The 27,376-nt window shown below is 44.4% G+C and overlaps 1 protein-coding gene across 1 annotated transcript in view; it reads left to right on the top strand.

Annotated features, from left to right (window-relative positions):
* Nucleotides 1-121: 121 nt before the first annotated feature.
* GPAT3 (glycerol-3-phosphate acyltransferase 3) overlaps nt 122-27,376 on the top strand; it is a 94,373-nt gene continuing 67,118 nt past the window's right edge. Inside the window, exons 1-2 of the mRNA XM_004703408.2 lie at nt 122-416; nt 12,996-13,062. Of these exons, the coding sequence (XP_004703465.1) occupies nt 276-416; nt 12,996-13,062 (208 nt within the window). The 5' untranslated portion in view covers nt 122-275. The remainder of the gene's footprint in view (nt 417-12,995; nt 13,063-27,376) is intronic.

Raw genomic sequence — 27,376 nt, 5'->3', positions numbered from 1 at the left:
GCCCGGGCCTCCAGCCGAGCAAGAGTCACCCCGCGGCGGTGAGGAGGAGCCGGAGGAGGGAGGAAGGGGAAATTGCCAGAGTTCTGAACGTGTTTTTCCTTCCCCTCTTCTTTGTAGCCCGCAGTGCTGGGCGCCGCGCGAAAGCCGCGCCGACTCCCCAGAGTTGGGCTTCGCGCCCCAGTTCCCGGAGCGCCCCAACCGACTGCCTGCAAGCCGGGGCCGCCGTCGCGCCCCGATCCGCTGCGAGGACCTGCTCCGAGGAGGCGCGCCGAGCCATGGAGGGCGCCGAGCTCGCCGGGAAGATCCTTTGCATCTGGCTCGCCCTGGTGCTGGTCCTCATCCTCTTGCCTTCGGTTTTCGGGGTGTCGTTGGGCATCTCCGAGCTCTACATGAAACTCCTGGTGAAAACTTTAGAGGTGAGAGCGAGAAGGATGCGGGGCCGCACACCTCTCAGGCTTCCGAAGAACCGGGTCGGTGGGGGGACCAAAGGCAGGAACCGTTAGCGAGTGGTCCAGCGGGGTACCCGCGTTGGGTTTTACCTCCGTGGTAGCGCCAGAGAGCATCTCGACTTCTCACCCGAGCTGGAGGGACGTGGGCTGAGACCGCTGGACCCCTCCATTGTGCCTTTATCTGGAACACAGGGTGCAGCCGCCACTTCATCCACTCTCCACAGCTTTTACAACCCTAGGTTTCAGAGGTTCCTGCGTGTACTTGGGCAGCTTGTCCAGAAAGGCACTATCTGTGTTCTAACGTACGCTCATGATAAGACACTAATTACAGCCTGGCAGAAACATATCTGATTTATTTTTGAGGAGTCATGGAAATTTTATCTAACTAAGTGCACTTGAAAATGGGTATTCATTGACCTGGTGTCTCCCCAGAAAGTAGTTAGATGGAAGTAGGCGTTGCAGAGAATAACTGTAGTTTATCCCTATATTGGGTTTCATTACATGATAAAGGACTTTATCTCAACAGAGCTCCCCAATAGCCCTGTCAGGTACGAAGAAAAGGTGTGGTTTGAGGTTTAGAAACAGTCAGTTTTTCCTGAGTTCCATTTAGGAGATGAGCATGCGCTAACCGAGGAGAAGCTGGTATCTTGGGGAGGCTACAGCTGCGGGTTCAGGTTTACTGAGATTTAATTCCAGCTCTACTTTTCTGTAAGCGCTGATGGCAGAGCGCGTTACACAGTCAGCTGCCAGTAATAAGGCCAGATGTTCAAAATGACTAGTTGCACCATCAAGAGAGAGGAGATTTTCTTCTCCTATAAAGATTACAGCGACACTCAACCTGGGGGTCGAATGACCCTTTCACAGGGTCACCTGCTTCATCATAGTAGCAAAATTGCAGTTATGAAGTAGTAATGAAAATAATTTTATGGTTGGGGGTCACCACCACATGAGGAACTGTGTCGAGGCATGAGGAAGGTTGAGAAGCACTCACTGGTTTACCATCTCTGCAACCCACAGGCATAGCTCCACCCTGCCCTGTAGGGTCACTGTGAGTCGGAGTTGAGTTTGGATTGGTCTTCTGCTTCTCTGCAGTTCAGCGCTTGGTGACTAACCAAAAAAGACAGTGTGGTTTGAACCCAGAACCCAGCAGCCACTCCAAGGGAGAAAGATGTAGAGATTTGTGGCCTTGGAAACCCCATAGGGAAGTTCTCTGTCCTTCCGGGTCATTATGAGTCAAAAGCAACTTGGCAGCACTGTGTTTTATGGTTTTCTGCTTCTTGATATGTGACCGTGGGAGGTCATCTACTTCTGTGCCTCATTTCCCTCATCTGTAGAGTGAGAGAGAGAACAGTAATTCCTATTTCCCATAGAGCTGTCATGCGGTTTAAATGAGTTAAAAAGTCAAGCATCTTTGGAGGTGGCCACGTAGGTTAGGTGCTCTGTCAGGGTTTGTGGCCATGAAAAGACTATATTTACAATGAGGTCTTAGCAGCCTGTTCCTCCAACTTTACTAGTCAGGTGGTGTGGAGTAGATCCCAACTCGGGGTGCCTTCATAGGTATCAGTAGAACTGTGCTCCATAGAATTTACAATGCTGGTTATCAGAAGTAGGTCATCAGACCTTTTCATTTTGACACTCATTGTGGATTAGGTGAAGGTTTACAGAGCAGGCCATCAGTTTCACACTCAACAGTGGTTCACATTTTATTTCAGCTCACAGGAGCTCTTATGGCATAGTGATTTACTCACTGGTCTGCGATCCAAAAGGTCAGCAGTTAGAAACCACCAGCAGCTTTGTGGGGGCTTTCTACTCCTGTGAAGAGTTACAGTCTCTGAAACCGGCAAGGGGCAATCCTACCCCGTCCTATAGCGTCATCACGAGTCAGCATCGACTCCATGGCAGTGAGTGAGTTTCACTTCGTCTCATCATGGCAATCCTGTTAATGTGCCGTTGCCTTCCCCATTCCTCCCTGCTCCCGGTTTCCATGCTTCTCTCTCTCAAGTCGCAACCAAATCATAAAGAAAGCTTTACTCAGTGACTGCTTCAAACTGTGAAGCTGCTGTTCCTCAGCCTACCCTCCTGTGGCCTATGCTCTTCTGGAGGCAGTTCCCATCTCTCACCTTCAGTTTCCGCCACATCAAAGCAGCAGCTTTGGGATCCTCAGGGGACTCAAATCATCTGCCTTTCAATGCTCTTTGAATTGTGGCACCTAAAGAGTTGTATGAGCCCCAATAAAACTATTAAAATAAATAAATTAAAAAAAAAAAAGCCTGAAAGGGCCAGACCAGGACTGTCTGGTGAGTGGGGTAAGGTTTCCCAGAGGAATCCTCGGAGGACAATCCCTTCAAACGAGCAGGTGCAGTGAGCGTCATGATGGAAGAATATCCCTCAGTACCGCTCTCCTGCCCTTTTCCTCACCCATCCAGTTTTCTCACCCCTCGCAAAGCTTCTTCCTAACGGCCCTCCATGACTGTCTTGTGTCCTTGGAGAATATCTAGCAAGATGATCTCTCTGGAGTCCCAAGTTAACAGTCACCACGAACTGACCTCTCTGCCCTGAAAGTAACGGGCTCAGCAGATTCCCTCAGAAGCCACGGCTTTGATTGAACCTTTTTTTTTTTAAATTATGCGTTGGTAAAGGTTCACAGAGCACATAATCCGTTTTCCATTCTATAAATCATACACATCTTGTTTCATCTTATCATCACAGCCCTCTCAGTATACCCGCTTCCTACCTGTTTCTTTGTTTCCATTTCTCCTTCTTTCCTAACCCTTCTAAACTTTGTCCTTGCGTAAATGCCGCCCTTCTCATGGTGGTTGATTAGACTGAGGTGTACAGACCTAACCAGTGTTATTGTTCCCCATGTAGACTCGTTTATCGCTTGGCTGAGAAGTGAGCCAGGAAGGGGAAATTCTGGTCCAGACTTGAAGGGTGACTAAGAGCCACGTTCTTGGATTTTTTCTTTGTGATTCTCTTTCAACCCTTTCTTTGACATTGTATTCAACTGTTCACTTTTATTTCTGCTGTTTCAACTTAGGCGGTATATGTCAGTTTTGACCTCTCATTGACGTCACATTGAGCTTGGCCACGCTGTGCTGTGCTTTCATTAATAGGCGGCCTTGAGCATGCACTCTTTGCACATGGATCTTCTTAGCTGGTGTTTGTTCTTTCTCAGAACTCTGAAATGCTTGCCCTGAATCCAGTCATGGAGAAGCCCAGGATTTAGACTCTAGGCACCTGATATAAACTTTATTGTGCCAACACATGTGGGGTTAATTGAAGTGCGGAGAGGTAAATGGCTCTGTGAGCCTCGCCTTTCTAGTTTTTGGGTCTCTCGCTTTGTGATGGTCGGACCAGGGTGCAGCTGCCTTAGCCAGTTACCTGCTTCAGCTTGCAAGGCTCACTTCCTGCAAGACATCCCCAAGGAGAAGCTGCCTGGACATACCCTGATGTAGCCCTGGGTGCTGGAGCAGCTGTTTGGAGACCCCTGCCAGCGTTGAGGTGCTTACACGTTCACTGATTCGGCTTTCCTCCTGCTGTCAGCATCATTGTGTGTGTTTTGTGAGATGGAGGAGGACTTTGTGGATTGGAGTTGGACATATGGGTTAATGTTGGACTTGTGGGCTTGAACAGCACTGGGTTGGGATATTTTCTTGTTGCGCACTTACCCTTTATATAAAACTCTCTCTTATACATGAGTTTCTGTGGATTTGTTTCTCTAAAGTACCCAGACTAACATAGCACTTAATGGCACACCCTCCGTTCTAGGTGCTGATGCCCGTCTGCCTTGTAGGCTGCAAGGTCCAGCTCAAGAACCGCCAAGGCTAATTCCATAGCCCAGTTAGTTGCTTTCAGCATGACAAATTACTGTTTCAATGGAAGGGGACTGACTATAGTCTAGGAGCTGTCTTCAATTTGTCAGGAGCCCAAGTTTTAATTTTTGTGCATCTAGGTGGGCTCTCACAACCAACCTGTCCTTTTACAGGTAAATGTGATTCATCTGTAGATTCAACCCAATCTCATCAAAATTCTAATAGCCTTCTTTATAGAAATAGGAAAACCGATCCTCAACTTCTGTAGGGACCTTGGTAGTATAGTGGTTATACTTTTGGCTGCTTACTTACAGGTCTGTAGTTCGAAACCACTAGCTGCTTCATGCGAGAAAGACAAGGCTTTCCATTCTGGTGAAGAGTAACATCTCATAAACCTGCAAGGGCAATTCTACCCTGTCCTGTCAGATTGCTGTGGATTGAAATAGACTCAGTGAGTTTTGAGTTTTGTAGTGATAAAGAGTAAGGTAGCGATGGTTCAGTGGTGGAGCGCTTGCCTTCCATGTGGGAGACCTGAGCTCATCACCAGTCAATTCACCTCATGCTCAGCCATCACCCATCTGCCAGGGGGGCTTGTGTGTTGTTATGTTGCTAAACAGGTTACATTCAGTTTTTTAGATTAAGGTGGACTAGGAAGAACGGCCAGGTGGTCTACTTTAGAAAACTAGCCAGTGAAAACCTTGTGGATCGAAATGATTTTGTGATTGCTTTGCAACACAGGACTGGTTCTGTTGAGCATTGGGTCACCATAAGTTGGGGGTGAGTTGATGACAGCTAGGTACAATGTGATACGATGCCTGCAACGATGGGCTCAAACATGACAATTGTGAGGTTGGTGCAGGACTGGGCAGTGCTTTGTTCTGTTGTATGGGTTGTTGTGAGTCAGAACGAACTCGAAGACACACAGTAACAACAGAATGCAGAGAAATTCAACGACATAATTCCTTTTTAATCAAACTCTCAAAAAGACCAATTTTCTAATTACTGGAACATATATCATTTGTCTTGGAGGGCAAAGAGGTGGCAGTATCAGGAACTTCTTTCTTTGCTAACTAATTTATTAGGTCAGAAAGATATTTGGTGCAGGTAGAATGGACTGGAGATCCATTTTGTGAGCAAACTGGTTTGTTCCTTGTGGTTGCCTGGATCTCCTTGTTGTACCCATTGCTGTTGATTCTGCCCCCCTCCCCACCATCACCTTCTGTGCCATCAAGTAATTATTAATCCTCTTACTATCTTCATAGATTCACTCATCCTGACTTACACACAAAACAAAGATAAAACAAGCAAAAAAGGACCGAGCAATAACGACCAAATATAGCAGAAAAAAAGCCTCAATTGAAAAGAAGCAGAAGATATTGAAAAACCAGAATCAATTCAAAATGAGTCAAAAGGGAGATCTGATAACAAAGTGTTACATTCCAGCCTAACTACAGCTGTTAAAACTCACTTTACACTGCTCTTTATCTGATAGTAAGGCTATTTACTTTTGTAGATCATGGTCAGTGGGGATTTACTGGAGATTCAAACCACATAGGGACCCTGAAAATGGATTTGGGGCTTCTACTACCATTCGTAGTATTCTGAAAACTGGATTTTTTTTAGAATTTAGACTCTGGTGCTATTTCCTCCTCTGGGTTTGGATTTTATTCTTTAGAATCTTTGGATCACACAGGCTGGTGTGCTTCTCACAATACATTTTTTGCTTCTAGACTAGGCCCAGTGAATCTCCAAAGGTGAAAGAGAGTTATGCAATCTTCCAAAAGAACTGCTTAGCTGTTCCAACACATACAGGAACCTTGAGAGTGAATGTGGGCATGGCTACTAAGGATGTGAGATGGATAATGGTGCAAGCAACATCAAAATGGATTGACCTTATTTCATTGATAAGGGCCCACTAAGCAAAGCACAGATTCTTTAGTCTTAAAGCTTGAGAGGTTAGGAAACTATATGATAGGTTATTTAGTGGGTATATGGAAGCATGGATTAAATGGTAGCCTACGCTAAATCAAGTTGAGATCCCAGACCTGCCTTGCTGCACCATAGAAAGTATGGTTTGAATTAGAGAAATTGGCCTGTGAGAGTGGGTTTATCTAGATGGACTCACAGATCCACCCATGAAGAGGACACACTTTTTAGAACAATGATGAGGAACAAATTTGTGAAGGGAACCCAGCATTCTTGAAGACTGCCTCTTTGGTGTACATGAAGTCACGTTGGACAATGGGCACTATCCTCACAGCATTAGGATACATCTCTCCAGTGGAAGAGTCCTGGTGTCATAGTAGTTATGGGTTGTGCTGCTTACTACTAGGTTAGCAGTTGGAACACCCCTGCCCCCACTGCCCCCCGCCCCCTGCCCCATGGGACAAAGATGAGGTTTCTACACTCAGAGAGTTACATAGTCTTAGAAACCCACAGGGGTAGTTCTACCCTATCATATAGACTCTGTGAATCATGAGCATTGAATCATGGTCCCTCAGTCAATGGCCAGACTTAAGCCAGATTACAGACCCACAATTCCTTGAATGAAGTGGGGCTGGGTCCTTTTAAGGAAAGACCCCATTACACCACCGAAAATTTATACTGTTAATTTTTCTCCCTGCCCACCTCAGAGGGATTTACAGCCTTTTACAAGAGTGATTGTTCATTGGGGAAAAGGAAATAATCAAAATTTTCAGGGATTACTGGACACTGGCTCTGAATTGTCACTAATTTCAGGAACCCAAAATGTCATTGTGGGTAGGGGCATGTTGGGGTAAGACACATAGAGGTCTGGTTATTAATGGGCTGTGAGCTCAGGTTGTCTCATATGGGTCTAATTCAGTGGTTCTAAACCTGTGGGTCGTGACCCCTTGGGGGTCGAATGACCCTTTTACAGGGGTCGCCTAAGACCATCGGAAAACACATATTTCCGATGGTCTTAGGAACAGAGACACTCCTCTGTCTCCAGGCCGGTCCGCCCACATGCAGATATACTAATCTGGGAGAAAGAAGCTATCTCAACCTTCGCATTGACTTTGGCTTTTTATGCATACTGTCACAAAATGTGGCAATGTAGTTTACTGTTGTTATATTAAGACTGTTACCCATGCTACACCATGCTTCAAGACAAAATTTCATTTATTTGTAATTATTAATAAATATTCACAATGTCGAATTACATATTGTTTTGTGATAAATCACTATGCTTTAATTAGGTGCAATTTGTAACAATGAAAATACATGCTGTATATCAGATATTTGCATTATGATTCATAACAGTAGCAAAATTACAGTGATGAAGTAGCAACGAAAATAATTTTATGTTGGGGGTCACCACAACATGAGGAACTGTATGAAAGGGTTGAGGCACTAGGAAGGTTGAGAACCACTGGTCTTGTGGACCCCTCCAGTAGTGACCTCCCTAGTTCCAAATAGGAATAGACGTACTCAGCCACTGGCAGAACCCACACACTGAATTGCTGACCTAGAGAGTAAAGGTTTTTGTCGTAGGAAAAGCCAAATAGAAGCTATCTGAGTTGTTGCTGTTTAGAAAATAAAAAGCAACACCACACTCCTGGAGGTACTGAAGAGATTAGTGCCACTGTCAAAGCACTTGAAAGTTGCAGGGGTGGTGAGTCTCACCACACCCCCTGTCAATGTGCCTATTTGGCTTGTGCAAAAAACAGATGGATCTTAGGAAAAGAATATGGATTATCATAAACGTGATTATCATAAATTTGGTGGTGACTCCAATTCTAGCTCCTGTTCCAGATGTGGTTTAATTGCTTGATCAAATGGATATTTCTCCTGGGACCTGGTGTGCAGTTATTGATCTGGCCAATGCCCCCCCCCCCTCTGGTTCCAAAGGGCCACCAGAAACAGTCTGCCTTTAGCTAAGAAGGCCAGCAGTACTCCTTCACAACCTTGCCCCTCAGTAGCATGTCTGCTCTTGAATTCTACATTCTCATTTAGTTTGCAGGGACCTTGATCGCCTTTCTTTTCTTTGACATGTCACACTGGTCCCTGACATTGAGGACGTTATGTTAATCGGACATAGGAAGAAAGAAGAATCAAGGACTCTAGACTTAATGGTAGGACGTTTATGTGGGACATGAACCTGACAAATATTCAAGTGCCTTCCACCTCAGTGAAATTTCTAGGGGCACAGTGCTGTGGAACATGTTTAGATATTCCAGTTCTCAAAGTGAAGGGTAACTTGTTGCATCTGATCCCTCCCACACTAAAAAGGTGCCTGGTGGGCCTCTTTTGGATTTTAGAGGCAATGCATCCTAAATTTGGATGTACGCCTGTGGCCTATTTATCAAGTGATACAAATAGCTGCCAGCTTTGAGTGGGGCCCAGAACAAGAGAAGGCCCTGCCATAGGTTCAGGCTGCTGTGCGAACCACGCCCCTCGGGGGCTCTGTGATCCACCTGCTGCATCCAGAGGTGCTCGGAAGGGGCAGGTAGAGATGCTAGGTGGAGTCTTTGGCAGGCCACGACTGGTAAGCCACAGTGCAGAACTTCCGGGTTTCAGAGCACAATTTTGCCATCTAATTTGCAGGTAACTACTTTCCTTTCGGAGAACCAGCTTTTGGCTTGTTGCTGGGTCTTGTAGAGAGACACTGCTGAACCAGGGGTCGCTATGTGCAGCCTGGGTTCCCTATCATTAGCTTGGTGGTGTCTGACCAACAGGGATATAAAGTCAGACTTGCAAAGCAGTAGTCCTGAATCATTGGATAGAAATGGTACGTATGAGATCAGGCTGAAGCAAGAGTCAACGGCACAGGTAAATTCCTTGAAGTGGACAAAATGCCCATGTTCTCTACACCTGTCACCTTCCCTTCCCTCTCTGCGTCTGCTCTGCACCTATAGACTCTCAGGGAGTCCTTTTGTGATCAGTTGTCTGAGGAAGAGAAAACTTGTGTTTGGTTTACAGTACAGATCTGTGCAATATTCAGCCTCCACGCAGAAACGGATGGTGGCAGTGCTGCAGCCTCTTGCTGGGACCTCCCTGGAAGGCAGCAGACACAGCGTTTAGCAGTGCACGTGGGGTTTATTTTGTTTGGAAGGAGAGTTGGTCAGATATTCAATTCTATAGGCTGTGGTCAATGGTTTGGATGGGTGGTCAAGAGATTCGGAAGGAACGTGATTGGAAAATTAGTGCTCAGAAGGTGTGGGGAAAGACTTGTGACAGGCCCCACTGAATGGGTCAATATGTGGAGATATTTGTATCTCATGGGAATGCTGACCAAAGGAGGATTTTAACAGGTGCATGGGATGACGTGTTCTGTGCATTTCTCTGGCTACAAAGTATAACCACCGTTTCCTTTTCACTGGAGAATAAGCCTAAAGAGGAAAAAAATGTTTTTTTTTTTCAATGCAAATTCCCTTTGGTACCAAATGGCTTTTTCTCCAACCATGAACTCTGCCGATCTTGACCAGCATAACTGTGTTTTTGTCGGGCAGACCTTTGGAGTTAGCATTTCAGGAGAGGCTGTGGGTTCTGCAACTTATCTGGAAGCAGAACGAACAAGGGGCTGTGTGTAGCACATGCTCTTGGGGAGGGGGGTGCCACAAAATACACATACCTTTCATCATACGAATGACTAGGGAATAATCGTCTTGGCCTCATGTATGTGCCATTTATGTAAAACAAAAAGCACACACCCACAATTGAAAAAATGGGGTGCTGAAATGATTGTTTTTACATACTTTAAAAATCTCTTTTTTGGTCTATAGGAAACTGGCTAAGAAATCTTTGACCTCAGTTGAGAAAAGATGGGAGGGTGTCAACTCCAAGTTTGAGATCTCTTGGACCAAATTAGCAAGGAAAGCAAAAAAAGATGCAACAAGATTCCCCCTCAGTCACTTGCCATGTGCTGCCCTGGCGGTTAGAGCTCTATTTATAGACTATTCTCTAAGTGCAAGTGAATGCTTGGCTCTTTGGATTATGGTGCAAGGGTCCGGATGAATCCTCATGCCTTGACCTTCAGGAGCATGTTTAGGGTATTCGTTCTTGATCAATTTTTATCTGTCACTTCTCTGTTTAACTCTATTGAGTTGACCAATGACTGAAGTTTCATCTTTGACATATTAATACATTTCCTCTTCCCCCCATCCCTTCAAGGGTGCTTAAGTTCCTCCAACACTGACTGCAGTCAAGTTGATCTCAACTCACAGCGCCCGTATGGGACAGAGTAGAACTGTCTAGATGGGTTCCCAGGCTGTAAATCTTTATCGGAGCAGAAAGTAGCAGTCCACCATGTAATCCACTATGCTACCAGGGCTCCTGGCTTGCATCCGGGTTGTGATTATTTACAAAGCCTTCCCTTCCCATCCCATTCAAATCAGTCAATTTAAACTTCTTTAGCTTCTAGAATTTTAATCTTCTAAATACTGTTTTCATCACCTCGGTTCTAAACTAGAAAAATAGCCATTGGGGACCTCTGGTGGGCTGAGTTTAAAAGTTCATGTGTAGATTTTGAAATCTGATGTTAATTTTGAACATGTAAAAAAAAGTATAAAGAAAAATAAACAAATCAAAACACACGTCTTGGTTTATTTCATTCAACTCCTTTGTGCACATTTAAGCCAAAAGGGAATTGATTTTCCAGTTCTCAAATTCTATCAAATCTCATAACTTTTGCATGAAGCTTCTTAACTGGTTAAGTGACACCGTGGACTGATCCATCTCCACAGTGATTCCCAAGTCTCATTCTGCTTCTTTCTGCTGCTGGCAATTCTGGTTCTGAGTGCTTTCCGCCTCATAGGGCCTTATTTGCTGTGAGAACAATGTTGTCATTTCGCTAGGCGTCATCAAGTTCTGAACTCCTATTGGTCCTCTGCACAAGAGAAGAAGCATTCTCTGGTGTCAGCTCCAACTTCCCAACTGTTCTGTGTCAGCCCAGCGCTGCAGCCACGGTGTCATTCCATCTGTGGGGACCTTACCTATTTTCACGGCCTCTTCTTTACCAAGAGTGATGTCCTCCTTCAGGGCCTGGTCTCTTGAAAACTTGTCTAAAGTACACAAGATGAAGTCTCCCCATCTTCACTTCTGAGGAGCAATCTGACGGTGCTTTGCCCTAGACAGGTTTTTCTTTCCTTTTTCTTTTGGCATGCCATGGTACTTGAAATATCAAAAGCAATATTCTTCTGCAGCACATCGATTCTTCTTGGGTCTTATTTCATGCCCAACTCTCACATGCATATGAGGGTCGGGCACGCTTTGGTCCTCAAGTAATATCCCTGCTTTTCAACACTTTGAAGAGGTCTTGTGCAGCAGGTTTACTCAAAGCAATGGGTCGTTTGATCTCTTGGCTGCTGCTTCCATGAGCATTGATTGTGAAGCCAAGCGGGTGCAATTCTTGACCACTTCAATCTTTTCTCCTCTACCATGATACTACTTATTGGTCCAGTTGTGAGGATGTTGGTTTTGTTTACATTGAGTTCTAATCCATACCCGAGGCTGCAACCAAAAAGCACTTATGCATGTGGACTTCTCCAGAGAGAATACACAGAAGTCAAATTGAATATGAGACCAATAGTTATCTTTATTTCAGCTCTGTGTTTGAGTCTTTACAGGTGTTATATCATTCTCACAACAACCCCAGGAGACAGGAACTACGAGCCTCATTTTACAGGCAATGAAACAGTCCTGGAGGGGTTAAATCCAGAGAGTCTTGACTTCATACCCTGTACTCTTGACCTCATGTTTTATGGTGTTATCAAGAAGTGCTTAATTGGGGATACTTGGAGGTGCGAGGGGTTTAAAGGAAAAACTGACACATGGTGTGACAGAGTGACCTGCTCCATCGAGGTTTGTTGTTGTCGCTGTAGTCTCTCTGGAAGCAGATTGCCTGTCTGCTTACCCTGTGGCTGGCTCTGCTGTGTGGGTTCAGACTGCTGTTGTTGTCTCTGTAGTCACTCTGGAAGCAGATTGCCTGTCTGCTTACCCTGTGGCTGGCTCTGCTGTGTGGGTTCAGACTGCTGTTGTTGTCGCTGTAGTCTCTCTGGAAGCAGATTGCCTGTCTGCTTACCCTGTGGCTGGCTATGCTGTGTGGGTTCAGACTGCCAACCTAGTGCAAACCACTTTCACCACTCAGGTCCTGAAAGGATTTCACTCAAACTCACTGTGTCTGACTAGTACCGACCAGATAAGGCATGATGGAACTGCCTCTGTGGGTTTCTGAGATTGTAGCTCCCCCCCACCAACAGTTTTATTGGCACATCATTTACGTATCATACACAGATTGTAAGATGGGAGTGCAAAGCCTCCTTTTTCTCCTGTTGAGCTTCAGGTGGTTTCAAACTGCCGACCTTGCAGTTAGCAGCCACGCGAGTGACCCACTTTGCAGTTACACTAACTCACTGTCATCGAGTCAATTCTGACCCATAGCTACTATATAGGGAAGGGGAGACTATCCCTGCACATTTCCATGACTGGAACTTAATGGGAGTAGAAATCCCTGGAGATACACTAGTTGGATATTAGAGTAAATCAGTAAGTATATTTGAGTCTTGGAATGTTGCTCTATCAGTTAGAGTTCACCTAGAGTTTCTCCTTAATCAAATAGCACCCCCAGTCTAATTTTTAATTCCACATTTGATAAACCAAACTCAATGCCCTCAAGTAGAGACGCTAACTCTTAGGAATCCTCTACAGGTGAAGTGTAAGCATTTAAAACTGTATCTGCGAATGGTTTAAATGAGTGCCTTTTGTTTCTGAACAGTGGGCTACATTACGAATTCAGAAAGGAGTCCCAGAGGAGTCAAGTCTTAAAAGCTCCGCTTCTGTTGGTAAGTCATCCTATTCATTATCATTGTTAAAATATTCAAATTGGATAGAGTTGCAACCAATTTAAATTCAAAATAGGTGGAGGCAATGCCGTCAGTAGGCTTAGGATCACTCATACCTCTTTTCTCTGTGCAAAAATAGCAATTGCCTGAGTTTTATTGACTTTCTCTTGCTAGTGGGCTAATGCGATTTTAGAGGTCTTGTTTTCCTTACTGAGGCCTTGTATCTAAAAGTGGCTGCTCTTGGTTTTAAAGCTGTAGTTAAAGTGAGGTGACCAGATTTTAACATTGGTAAAGCGGGACACCATTGACTGGGGGTCGGGGTTCTTGATGAAAAATTTGGTCTGTAGGGAGGAAATAGACCATTCCTACCTTGTTGCGCATTCTTTTAAAAAATCGGGACTTTTTAAAAATGCCGCGGGACGTTTTAAAGCGGGACTGTCCCGTCAAAAGCGGACGTCTGGTCACCTTAAGTTAAAGCATAAAAAAATAAAGAAAAATAAGGTTAATTGGACCTCTGGGACTTACAAACTTATTATTGAGGTGTCTATCAGTGACACCTTCTTCTAACAGGGGCTTCTCAAAGTATGCTCTTCAAAACACTCTCTCCTGCTGAGTGTTAATGGTAGCCCACAAAATACATTGGAAGTAAATTGGGAATCACCACAGACCACCACACATTCCTTTTGGAGAGTCATATTGCATAAATAATAAATATTGGGGAAATACTGAAATAAAGGAAAGCACTTAGTTTTATTTTAGTTCAATGTTTCTCAAACGGAGTTGAGCATTGTACTATCTCCCCTGTATGACACAGGTTATCTTCTGGGCAGAAGCGAGCTAGCAAATAAACCGAACTAATCCATCCCACCTCCCTTTATGTCTAAATGAAGCTTTCCCCTTGGAATGGGGTGGCTTTCTGCTGCACTTGGAGAAGCAATGAGTTGTTAACAGTGACCTCGGGTGAAATTCTCTGAGGCCCTGTGGATTAGAGTGGTGGTGGTGCATGTTTTGGGTCATGAATTTAAAAGGACACACATCCCACTGCTTCTGCCTTTGAGTTGATTCAAACTGATTGCTACCCTACAGGACCTGGTAGAACTGCTCCTCAGGGTTCCTGGGACTGTAAATGTTTATGGGGTTACACAAATTCATCTTTTTTCCATGGATGTGCTGGTGGTTTTGAACTGGCAATTGGCACCCCACCGTTTAACCAGCAGGGCTCCTTTAAGAAGGGACTCAGATTGATTCAATTTGGTAGGTTAAGAGGATTAAAAGCTCACCAGAGTGGATATACACTTAATTATTTTCTTTAGCTTGGATGGAAATGAGGATTTTATGGCTCCTCTTATCTGTTGGAGGAGCGCTGGTGGCATAGTGGATTACATGTTGGGCTGCTAAACTCAAGATGAGCAGTTCAAACCCACTAGTGGCTCCAAAGGACAAAGATGAGGCTTTCAGCTCTTAAAAAAGATTTTTAACCTCAGACACCCAAAAGAGGCTGTTCCACTTTGTCTCATAGGATCAATGTGTGTCAGAATTTTGACGGGAGTGAGTTGAGTTTGATGTTTGGTTCTGTTTGTTTGAGTTTACTTCTCTTTTTAAAAATTGTATTGTTCTTATAAGATTTGTAAGAGCCCTCCAATAAAATGATTGTATTGTTGCAAAACTGATGATCATATCTTTAAACCTTTAGGTAACACACAATGAGAAGCTTAATTTTTTTTTTATTGCTGTAAAATATACATAGCAAAACATTTGGCATCTCAACCATTTATAAGTATACAATTTGGTAACATTAGTTATGTTTATCCTGTGGTCCAAATCACCATGACGATCTGTTTCTAAAAGTTTTGTCATCACCTCAAATAGGAACCCAGTATCCCTTAATGTTGGCTTGTCTGTTTGGGGCAACATTCATCTTCCTTGTCTAGTTCTGTTCTTTTCCCTGGTTCTTCCAGAAGACAGTGGAAGGGAAGGAGAAAAGCGAAATCATAATGGCTCCGAGTAAGGCTGGTGCCTTCCTGCATCACGCTTCATTCAGTGGCAGCTTACAGCTGTTTCTCAGCGTACTGCAGCAGGGGAGCACAGCTGGTTGACAGACTACTGGAGACTGGGAGTAGGAAATCAGGGTACTGACCACGCGGGTCTGTGTGGGAGCTCTGCTTACTAGCTGCTGGGGACAGGTGGCAGTCTTTCATGTTCCTGGCTTGCCATCAGTCCAACCTCTGCCTCTTTGGTCACAACTGTTTTCCCTGCATGTCTCTGCCGTTCTTATCATTCACATAAGCACAGGACCCATTCTACTCTAGTAAAGGAGCTCTGGTGGCACACTGGTTAAGCGCTTGACTGCATTGGAAAGGTTGGCAATTTGAACCTACCAGCGACTCAGCGGAAGAAAGATGTGGCAGTGTGCTTTTGTAAAAATCACTGTGCGACAGTTCTACACCATCCTACAAGGACCCTCTGATTCGAATCAGCAGGGCAACAGTCATATTCCGCCCCCCCCTTTGGCTACTCCAGTATGATCTCACATTCAATGACAATAACTTCAAAGACCCTGTTTCCAAATAAGGTCATGTTCCTCCGTGTTGGAGCAGGATTTCAATTTATCCTTTCGTGGGACACAATTTAATCCAAAACTGACTGTCTTTTAAAAATTTAACCTGTGGAATTGAGCACCCGTGATCATAGTTATTGAACATCTGATACATGTGACTTTGACATGGAATCCAAAGATGACTGTGGCGTGATTCCCGTGGGGAGACCGGCATTCAACAGGCCACAGGGACAAATGCTAAAAGCGGTGCATAAGCAAAGCACAATGCACGATCTAATTTAGGCTCTGAGCTAGCCGGCATTCATCTGTGGTCATCCCACAACTGTGCCTGGTATGCTCCTCTGCTGCCAGCCCGTCTCCAGGCTTGCATGGCCAGGAATTTCAGGGTGTGTGCTCTGTGATACACCTCTGTGTCCAGAGTCATTAGAGAGGCAGTGTCACAGTCCTAGAGACAGACAACAGAAGGTGATGAAATGCTTGGGGTGCTTGTGTGCTTGGCTGGTGCAATCGTTTGCTTTCATAGCATCATGTCTTTGGTCTGCAGCCAATGGTGGTACAAGTCACTGGTGAGCCAGTCACAGTGTCAGCAAGGGTTACAGTTTAGGCAAGGGTCTCCGAGTGTGGGTGCTTTCTTGATGCGTCGATAAATGATGCACTCTTGATCATAGGATTGGAGAGCTGACAATGAGATTAATTTGGGAAAAGTAATGATTTCATTTTTATTTTTGCACTCAAAAATTCATTCCTCTCTTCTTATATTTAGATAAATGTATTCTATTTTTTTCGATGTGATTTTTTTTTAATAAGCCACCTGGAAGTGGAACCCAGGGAAATACTATTTTATTAATAAACTACCCAATGCATATATTATGTGTATGCTTGTAAGTAGAAGCTGTATAAGAAGCTTCCTCTTCAGGGTTTAAGGATTTTTCCTTATTGTTAACATAAAGATGTATTAACAAACCTTTCTCCGTATTAAGCACATTAGCCTCTCAGTTTCTATAGAGTGGACTCTGTTCATGGCGACCTCATGAGAGTCAGAGTAGAAACGTGCTCCTTAGAGATTTCATTGGCAGATTTTGGGCAGTAAGTTGTCAGACCTTTGCTCTGAGATGCTCTTGGTGGGCTCGAGCCCCCTTTTGCTGAGCAGCCTGGCGCACCAATCACTTGCGTCACAGAGGAACTCCTTTCTGTTGAACATTGAGCCTCAGTGGAGAACATAGAGCTAACCCATTACTTGGGTTTTCCTTCCCAGGGAGAGAGCGAGCTTGAGTCTTAGCATCTGAGGGCGGATCCAGGAAGAGACTTCATTTCCTTGTTTCTTGGCATCAGCTGCTCTCCCACCTGTCCAGTGTTTTAGAGTACCAGAGAGACCCCAATCTCAAATATAACTTGAGAACATTAAGTCTTAAAAGAAACAAACACGACAGAAAGACACAGACACATCATCCTGGCGAGGGAGGCCATTAGCACAAGGTTAAAAGTGGCATTTGAGAATTCACAATTAAATAAGCCATGTAACCAAGGAAACTGTCACAAATTCATGGTTGGTGGTCGATCAATACATCATAGTTATAGGTGGGCCCTGTGGAGCAGGAATGGGACCATGATTGGGACCCCTACATTATGTGAGAGCATTTACAAGATTGGTCCAGGGTCTTCCCGCTGGGCAAGGGCAAGACTGATAGGGCATGACTCATGACCATGGGACCCCTGTACTATCCCTAGTCATGGACACACTCAGGCAAGCCCCTGAGAGAGACTGCCTCTCTGGGCTAACTGGAGAAGGGTGGAAGTCATCTACTTTCCAAGACACTCTGCCTGAAGGCAAGATTATCTACATCCTTGGTTAATGATCAGAAAGATTTTAATGTAGGCTTCATCTATGTGAGGATTTTGCAAGAGTAGATTTTGGGCTGCCACTGCCATCCATAACGCTTTGTGAACCAGGGTGCTCCGAATTTAAGCTCTAGCACACCAGGCATGGGACAAATGCATGCCCTCAGACCCTGTCCTTGAGGGTTGCTGTGAGTTGGAATTGACTCAATGGCAGTGAATTTTGAGAAATAGTACAAGGCTATTTGACTAGGACCAAAAAGCCCATCACACTTTTTGATAATGGACTGACTTCCAGGAGTTATTATGCCTAGCAGGATTGAATCAGTAATTTTTATATTTTCATTTTTTCAATGATGATGATGATTTTTGTGACTCAAGATTCATTCTATATTTGCATAATAATACTAGGACATTTTCAATGAGTACCAACCATTTGAAGAGCAAAACCCAAGCCTGGGTTGTTTCCCCTCCTAACTCCCTTGTAGGTGGAGCAGAGCCGAAGCATCCGGCTGGGTTTCCAAGGCTGTGAATCTTTACGGAAGCAGACTGCAGAATCTTGCTCTTTCATTCGAACCACAGAATGTTTGGCTGGCATCTGAGTACTTAACTCTTGCAGCTGCCAGAGCTTAGTTAGTTATTTGAATAAAGGCCTGCCTTTACCCTTGACCTGAGAGTGATTCACAAACAATACAGAGAAGTTATGACTCAGTCAGGGTGGCAAAGTTCCCTAGAGCTTCCACATATTCCTCTTTTGTTGACTTGACGTTGTTAGCACTATTGGCAATAGGGCATGAACACAGCCTGTCAACATACTCACTGCCCTACCTAGCAGGCACCACACCTAGGTGGCCTACTGTTTAATTTAGCTTCTCTGCTAAATTTCTCTTCTGCCTCCAGCTCTTGACCTCCGTACCCCTTTCTAACTCCACACATGCAAAAGTGACAAAATGCTAAGGTGACATTTCTGTTTTTAGAGGTGTTCTGAGAAAATTCAGGTCTCCTAGCGCCTTTTTTCCTCTATTGTTTTACTTTTGGAATTCTTTCCCCAAGGCATTTGACTAACCATAATGACACCTGTACATATTGATTGTGCCAGCATTAACTGGGTTTATGGAATTCATGGAAAATCTTCACTAATACTTGGTGACAGAAATTTGAAGAGTACACTGTTGTTTGTCTGTATTCCACTTGTCTTCGTCAATGTGTTTTTAATAGTCTGTTTAAATCAGCTAGTTGATTTAGTATGGTTTTCTGAGTGTAAACTCTGAATATAACTCAGTACCTGCTACCCTCTGGATATGGCATAGAGCACATTTAATGGGTTACCTTATTAATAAAATTCTGGAACTTATCTGACTACTTGTAGAGATCAGAACAACTCAATAGATAGTGGATATGGAAAGATTATAGGTTGGGTTTTCCTTTGGCATGGCCAAATGCTTACTTGCTTTTGCTAACCCAGCTGTCTTGGAGTTGTTCTCAGTAGGATGATGCACCACAGGGTATTCTTGCCTGGATTTTCTTTGTTTTGAAGTAGTTCACCAGGTCATTCTTCTGAGGTAGCGCTGGGTGAACATCAACCTCCAACCTTTTTAGTTAGCAGGTGAGTGCCTTATCATTGTGCCACTCGGGGATATAATACTATCTCCTTAATGGAGAATTCATATGTAATATTCCCTTCCAGTTTCAGAATGCTTTTGAAATTGCTTTATTTGAATTAAAATTAAAAGTTGGCAAATTTCTTTTTCTTTTGTTGGTTTATCACTACCTTCATTAGAAATATGGGGGGAAAAATTTAGGGCTAGAATAGAGTTTTTGTTTTTGAAATAACAATTGCTTAGTGGCAGGTGATTCTGAGACAATCCAATGGGCTAGCATGCATGTTCATTCTCACATCTTAAAGGCAGGGCTGTAGAAGGCAAAGGTTATTTGATTGTTACTGTTTTGTATTTGTTTGAAAGCCAGCAGAGTCGTCACTGCATATCTCTAAAGTGTAATTTGATGAAAACTTAGTTCAACCACTATAGAGAGCAATTTGAGATTACCTCCCAAGGGACGCTGGAAGGAAGCCTTGGTGGCTTCGTGGTTCCGTGCTTGACCACCAACCCAAAGATTAGTGGTTTGAACCCACCAGGGGCTCCTCAGAAGAAAGAGCTGGTGGTCTGCTTCCATAAAGACTGTAGCCAAGAAACCCCAGTGGGGCCATTTTACTCTGTCACATGGGGCTGCTATGAGTTGAGAACAACTTAATCGCACCTAACAACAACCAGCACCACCAAGCTGACGGCCTGACAGTTACCCTACAATACCATAGCCCTCCTCCGGTCTTCCCAGTTGGTAATCAAGGTGATCCCGACTCATATAAACCCCATGTATATCAAAGAACTGTGCTTCACAGGATTTTCAGTGACTGAGCTTTTGGAGCCTTGGTGGTAGCCTCGTGGTTATGTGGCTGCTAACTGCAAGGTCAGCGGTTCGAAATTACCAGCCACTGCAAGGGAGAAAGGCAAGACTTTCTACTCTCATAAACAGTCAGAAACTCAGAGGGGCAGTTCTACCTTTCTTATAGGGTCGCTGGGGTCAGCATTGACTCAGTGGCAGTGATTATTGCACTTGGGCTTTGGGAAGTAGGCCTTCCTTTGGCAGGTGCCGGGTAAGCTTGAATCTCCAATCTCCAGGTTAAGCCGTGTTCGGTGTTCGCGGTTTTCAACATCGGCATTAGAGGTTTGCCTGTAACTATGTACTCTTAAACTTCTGGAGGTAAATGACTTAGCATTTAACTCTGGCCGAGGATGACTTAGCAGGATCTAGTGGTTAGACAGGAAAGGAGAAGGCAGAAGATCATAATGATTTCTAACTGCTCTGTTAATTAGTGGGCTTGGAAGTTCTTGGCATTGGCCCTTTCATACGTGGAGAAAAACTTTCCCCTCCCAAATCATTTTCCCAGTCTAAAACTCTCATTAACAATTAATCCTTCCGTAGCACAAAGATGCCTCAGGCTGAGGGTACCAAGTACGGAGAGTGCTGCAGATATCCGTTAGATCTGGTCAGGTTTTACAAAATTTATCTCATCTTCGCTCTTTCTGGCTTTGATAAAAACTGAGAGCATTTTATTCCCTAGCTCTGAGCCACACTGGAGGTATCAGCATAATATTAGAGTTCCCTGCTATATAACCTATTCATTTATTCCTTCACCTTCAGCTAAGGAGCCCTGGTGGCGCCGTGGGTGACACTTTGGACAGTTAACCGCAAGGTCAGTGGTTTAAAACTGCCAGCTGCTCTTGGGGAGGAAACATTCAGATTTAGGCTTCGGAGCCAACACAGGCAGTTCTACGAGCCACTGTGATTCCAAATTGACCCTGCGGTGGCATTCAATTTAATTCCTTTTGGTTTGGTTACTTTCAGCGATCATTTCTCCTTTCTGTTTGTCATTCATTTTGACTGAAGCTTTTCCACCTTAGGAAGTGGCATCAGGTTCAACTGCTGTGCCAGCCAGATTGCTGGTAGCTAGACCAGTCCAAGTACTTCGCCCTCGGTCCATTTCCATTCATGCTAGGCTTTGTTACATAACTACATAGCCACAACATTAGTGGGCTGTCCAGACTACTAGGCGATAGGGCAGTATTCACTGTCTCTTACAATTTTTCCAGGTGAGGGGAAGGCCCAATCCATCCCAGTAAACCCTTAGGGATTCGGATGTACAGGTTCAGGAGTGTGGTTACAATCCTTTGCAGAGATCACCTGCAGTTGCATCTCTAGTCATCTATCAGGGAAGAAGCAATTTCAGGCGATGAGGGGAAAAACTGTGTGGTGACACCAGCATCTTCCTCAGGTCCCCAGGGAAATGTGGGACTTGCTGCGGTGGTGACTGCCCGTGGCTCCGCTCAGGCTGAGCATGAGTGCACATCTATGAAGGGATGCAGGATAGACCCTCGTGCTTTTCTCTGCTCTTTTCAATAACACATGCTTCATTTGACCATTTGAATTCTTTACCCAATCCTTATTCTGAGGGTGCTATGCCCCATGGCATGTCTGTTTCATATGACGTTTCTTGGCCCTTTGCTACACCCTGGGTTGTGAAGAGTTCCTTGGTCTGATGAAATATGGGGGCTAGGACAAAAATATGGCCACAAGATCACAGAGACTTTTACTAAACAAAAACATAAAAATGTGAAGTTAATCCTCTTCAATATGTCCACTAGTTGGGTCTCATACTCTCTCTTTTTGTCATTTTATTGAGGGCTCACACACCCCTATCACAATCCATCCATCCATGTGTCAAGCACATTTGTACACATGTTGCCACCATCATTTTAAAAACATTTACTTTCTGCTTGAGCCCTTGGTATCAGCTCCTCATTTTTCCTCTCCTCCTCCCTCCCTTGTGAACCCTTGATAATTTATAAATTATTATTATTTTTTCATGTCTTACATTGATGTCTCCCTTCACCCACTTTTCTGTTGTTCGTCCCTCTGGGATGGGGTTATATGTAGATCATTGTGATCAGTTCCCCCAGGGTCTCATACTCTTTTTGAAGGTGCTATTTCCATCTCTCTCATGATTCTCTGAAGATTTTTGCCCTCTTCAATTTATACGACAAAAAGCCCTGCAAGTTTAGGCACTCTTGAGGAACACTGGGTTCCTGTCAAATGGCCTTTGAGGTTTGGGAACAAAAAGATCTTGAAGGGGCAAGATCAGAACTATAGGTGAATGGGGTAAGGTTACCCAGTGGACTTCTCGTAGGACGGTCCTTGCTGCCCTTGAAGCATGATTAGGTACATTGTCCTGATGGAGAAACACGCTGTAGTGCTATTTCCCCAGCCTTCTCATCAGTGCAGTTTCCGTGTCCTTAAAATGTCGGAACTGGAAACACAGGGAATCCAGAATGGATGATCCCTTCAGGACCAGTGGTGAGAGTGGCGATACTGGGAGTGCAGAGGGAGGGTGGGATAGAAAGGGAAAACCAATTACAGGGATCTACATATGACCTCCTCCCTGGAGGATGGACAACAGAAAACTGGGTGAAGGGCGACTTCGGACAGTGTAAGATATGACAAAATAATAATTTATAAATTATCAAGGGTTCATGAGGGAGGGGGCAGCGGGGAGAGGGGAAATGAGGAACTGATGCTAGGGGCTTAAGTGGAGAGCAAATGTTTTGAGAATGATGAGGGGAATGAATGTGCAAATGTGCTTTACACAATGGATGTATGTGTAGATTGTGATAAGAGTTGTATGAGCCTCCAATAAAATGATTCAAGCATACGAACAAACAAACAAACAAACAGTCTTCCTTCATAAGCTTCTGTGGGGGCCTGTGTCCTTTGAGAAAAATCTGTCAGGATGTCCCCTTTGGAATCTTAAAGAAACCGTCGCCATAACATGAGCCGACCTCTGTCTTGAATTTACCTGGCTCAGCAGATACCTTGGGAAGCCACTGTTTGATGGAATTTTAAAGGCACCCCAATGAGACGAAGACACATTTATTACTGAAGGACCTTGTCTGCAACCATCCACTGATATAAACCCATTTTCTTTGAAATACGTGCATGCAAGTATGAACTGGAACCCCAGTGGCAATATTTTTTGACTCCCTGTCATAGAACTTGATGGCACACATTGACACACAAAACTCCCAATCCCTTCATCGCGTTTTTGACATTTGCCTCTGTCATGGGATATGCACAGTCCGATCCAGCGTAACTCTTCCTGTGAGGACCCATTGGCAGGCCGCTAGGGCCAGGGGTGTTAGTGGTCTAATATTATGTGCAGGGACAACATCTGCTGGCAGACGGAGCAGTCTTTATCAGCATTTTGTGCCTCTGAAGGAGTGAGAAGGATGCGTCTAGATTTAACCCGTCTCTGCATTGCTGTGGCAGCCCTGAGTTCACTCATTCCACGGACCCAATCGTCCCCCTCCCACCAGTATACCAACAGATCGACGTCTGATTCCAATCGCTTTCTGATCTAGAAAGAGGGTTCTTCTCTTGGGCATCAGCACGTCCTATAATGTTCCCTCATCAGTTCCCAGAATGCTTTCCGTAAACCCATGCCGCACACACAGAACCATAGTGAGGGGGCTCAGGACCAGCCGTGGTTCTTTCTAGCGTGCTTTGGGCTGCTGGGAGCTGGAACCGACTTCAGGGTTTCTAAAAACAAACCACAGCATGCCTCGCACTATTAAAAGTGTCCCTTTCATAGTCCACTTTCCCATCCCCCATTTGCCAAGCTGTTGGCAACTGCCCAGGAACTGGTAAACACTGAAACACGAGGGCTCTTACCCAGCTTTTCGATCCAGCTAGGAAGGCAGCACACAGTTGAGTCCATTGCATTTACAATCAGGGCTTTTCTTTTTTTTTTGAATCAGGGTTTTTCTATCTGCTGGTTTTAGTGTAATAGCTTTGCATGTACTGTATTGTGCATGATATCTGGAACTGCCATCTGTGAACCACGTAGCCTTCTGCTGGTCAGTAAAGTTACACCTGGGGCATTGTCCACTTAGCACTGAGCTCAGTCACGTCTCAGGTGGTTCCAGGGTAGCACTTATGGAAGAAAACCAACCAAACAAACTCCCGGCTCACATTTGTGTATCTGTTGCCATCATCATCTTCAAAGCATTTTCTTTCTACTTGGGATCTTGGTATCAGCTCCTCTTCCCACCCCCCGCCCCTAGTGAATCCTTGATAACTTATAAATAATTGTTATTTTCATATCTTACATTGTCCGCTGTCTCCCTCCACCCACGTTTCTGTTGTTCGTCTCCCTGGGTGTGTGTGTGTGTTATACGTTGATCATTGCAATCAGTTCTCCCTTTCTCCCTCACCTTCCCCCTACCCTCATGGTCTTGCTACTCCCATTAGGGGTTTATCTGTCTTGCATTCTGTGTGTCGAGAGCTCTTATTATCTGTACCAATGTCCATGCTCTGGTCTCGCCAGATTTGCAAAGTGGAACTGGGTCATGATAGTGGGGATGGGGGGGTGGAAGCATTAAAGAACTAGAGGAATGTTGTGTTTCCTTGGTGCTACGCTGCACCCTGTCTGGCTTGGCTCTTCCTTGTGACCCTTCTGTGAGGGGATGTCCAATTGTCTCCAGATGGGCTTTGGGTCTCCACTCCTTCCCTCCTCATTTGAATCAATATGGAGCATCTTCTTTACAAGGTCTCAGGTAGGATTTCCCATTATGAAATCCCTCCCAATAGAGGTGAGTAGAACAAACATATATACCCTTCTTTAATGTTGAGGAACAAACAGGAGTTTCCTTCAGTTCCCCAGCCTCCTGTAGGGCTGCATTAGAACCTTTGCTCAATTCCACGTGTCCACTATATTCATCTTAACTCTTTTTAACCATTTAACAATTTCTCATCTACTCAGTTGAAAGATTCCCCACCCCCCCCTTATCTCTTCCAATTCTCCTATTGTGATGAGGTGGATCTCTTTACATGACCTTTCTTGCCATAGTCATGTAACCCCCAACAAATCATTAAGTGGGACAATGGGATAAAGGGGTTGGACACCTTGCTAAGGTGTGTGGAACTTTAACAAGGGGATTGGTCAGTTTTGCTATCATCCCATTGGGCTTTCAATGAGCCATCTGAGAACTTGAAAGGGAGGACGTGACCACCACTCAGAGTCCAGGGTGTTGGGAACCTCCTAGACCCAGGAGACAGAGAGCTGTTGTAATACCAGAGACAGTAACAACAGCACCAAGTGTGGCAGAGAAGTGGTGGCAGCAGAACTAGGGGACTGGTCAGATGACACAGCAGTCTCCCTAGCCAGTAGAGCAAGGCAGTTACAAGAGGTGTGCTGACTTATGGAACTAGAAAGCCGAGGACACTTGCTGGTGGATGGAGTGAGGTAGCTTTGGTAGTTGTTGGAGTTAGGTTTATTGACCCATGGATCAAGAGGGCTGAGTGCCTTTAGGCAGAATCTTACTGACTTAAACTGCTTGGCTTTCCATGGGTGCTTATTGGTGGAGCTAAAAGCTTTAACTCAGAACAGTTTAACTCATCAGCAAAATGTCCGAAGAAACAATGTCGATTAAGAACATGTGGGGGCTTCAAAAAGTTCAAGGAAAAATGTCATTATCTTTTATTTCTACTTTTTCCATATGAGTCCTTTGAAGTTTCATCATATTTAGTGTTATACTCAAATGTCATGCATAAATGCCAAACCATAAAATTGATATTATGAGTATTTCTGTAGTGTGGCATAGGATACAATTACATTGTTAATTGAATTTATGTAATCTGTTCAGACAAATTAGTAATGTTTAAATGAACAAGGAATGTAGGCTGTCAGCCATGTTATGGTACAACTTTATATCAAATGGGATGCTAGGAGGCTAGTTGTCAAAAATGCAATTATCTTTGCTATTCTAAATGCTTGTTGCTGCTGTGTAGTGTTGACTGATAGCTCATTACATTTATAGCGTGTTCCCCCTCCTTCCATTTTGCTTCAAAATAGGTACAAACACATGGTTAATTCCATTATTAGTATTTATATTTGAGATTCAAATCAGTTTTGATTTTATTGTGTTCTGATTGAATTCATTTAAGTATTGATTGCTCTGTAAATTTATAAAGAAGTCCTGGAGTGTACAATAAGGAAAACCAGGGCAAAGTGTCTCATCTGTATGTCTCAAGAGAAAAATATCGCCTCTTCATTGCAAATAACACACGGCTCTAAAGCCTTACAAAAAGTGGGGAGATAGAACTCAAAACTCACTGCCAACTGTGGGGGACCAGCCTCCACAACCGTATGGGTCCAGGGGCGGTTGTGTCATTGAGGGGTAGATTAAAGAGACATCAGACAAGATAAAGCACACAAGGGCTCATTTCCATAGTTGCTTCAGGAACCAGGTCTGAGCAGAGAGAATGTAATGTATTCTCACGAGCTTATATAATCTTGGGCACGAAGGCCACAGTAAGCCTATATGTAACAGGAAGGGGTTGTGCAAAAGGGGAACAAGCTAGGGGTATACATGCAATAGGAAGGGGAGGCACTAAAGGCATACATGTGACAGGAAGGCACAAACGTAACAAGGTGGGCAGGCTCTAGAGTCAAGGTGGCAGCCTAACCTTGGTCATCTTTGAGCTCTTCTCCAGGGGAACAATATGATCCTTATCAGAAGGGATTGATGGTAGATAACTTTTAGGCAGATAGCTTTTAAGCATTTGACCTTCAAGCATATATAGTAGCTGCCATGTGCTTGCAAGTAGCACCTTAAAATTGGCATTATTATGGGGGACATCATGGGAAATAACTTAGGAGAATGTGAGTGGGACACATCTCCAGTCCCTGAATGTGAAGATTCCCTCCGTGGGAACTCTGGCCTCCTAGACGCCTTAATGTATGAATGTTGAGAGTTTGTCTGCATACACCCTCTTCCTGGTTCTGTTTCCCACAGTCATCAAGTTGATTGTGACTCATAGTGACTAGGGACTTTTGCCACAGTGGGTTTCTGAGACAGTTAACTCTTTACAGGAGCAGAAAGTCTCATCTGGCTGGTGGTTTCGAATTACTGATATTGTAGTTAGCAGCCCAGGATAGCCCACTATGCCAACCTTGACTCCTTGAGAAAATAGGAGGTATGTTTATTTCCGTAAAAATTAGGATTCTGTCCTAATCTTAAATCACATCCCTCCTCCCCTCCCTCCCTCCCTCCCTCCCTGACTGCCATGGGATTGATGCTGACTCATTATAACCATTTAGGACGAGGTAGAATTGCCCCTATGGTTTTGAAGCTGTAACTCTTTATGGGAGTCGAAAGTCTCATTTTTCTCCCAAAATATCAAATAACAGGGCTGATAAATTCACCTAGCTTATTTCCTTTCCCTCTTAAATCCAGTTGTTAGGTGCTGGTTAGGAGTTGACTTTGATTCCAAATTAACCTACCCTGTTTCCCCGAAAATAAGACA

The sequence above is a fragment of the Echinops telfairi genome, unplaced genomic scaffold, assembly GCF_000313985.2.
Source record: "Echinops telfairi isolate 266 unplaced genomic scaffold, ASM31398v2 ScPeMD7_7468;HRSCAF=8506_0, whole genome shotgun sequence".
Classification (NCBI taxonomy): Eukaryota; Metazoa; Chordata; class Mammalia; order Afrosoricida; family Tenrecidae; genus Echinops; species Echinops telfairi.
Note: the sequence above shows the minus strand (reverse complement) of the source record. Positions and strands in the feature narration are given on the sequence as shown.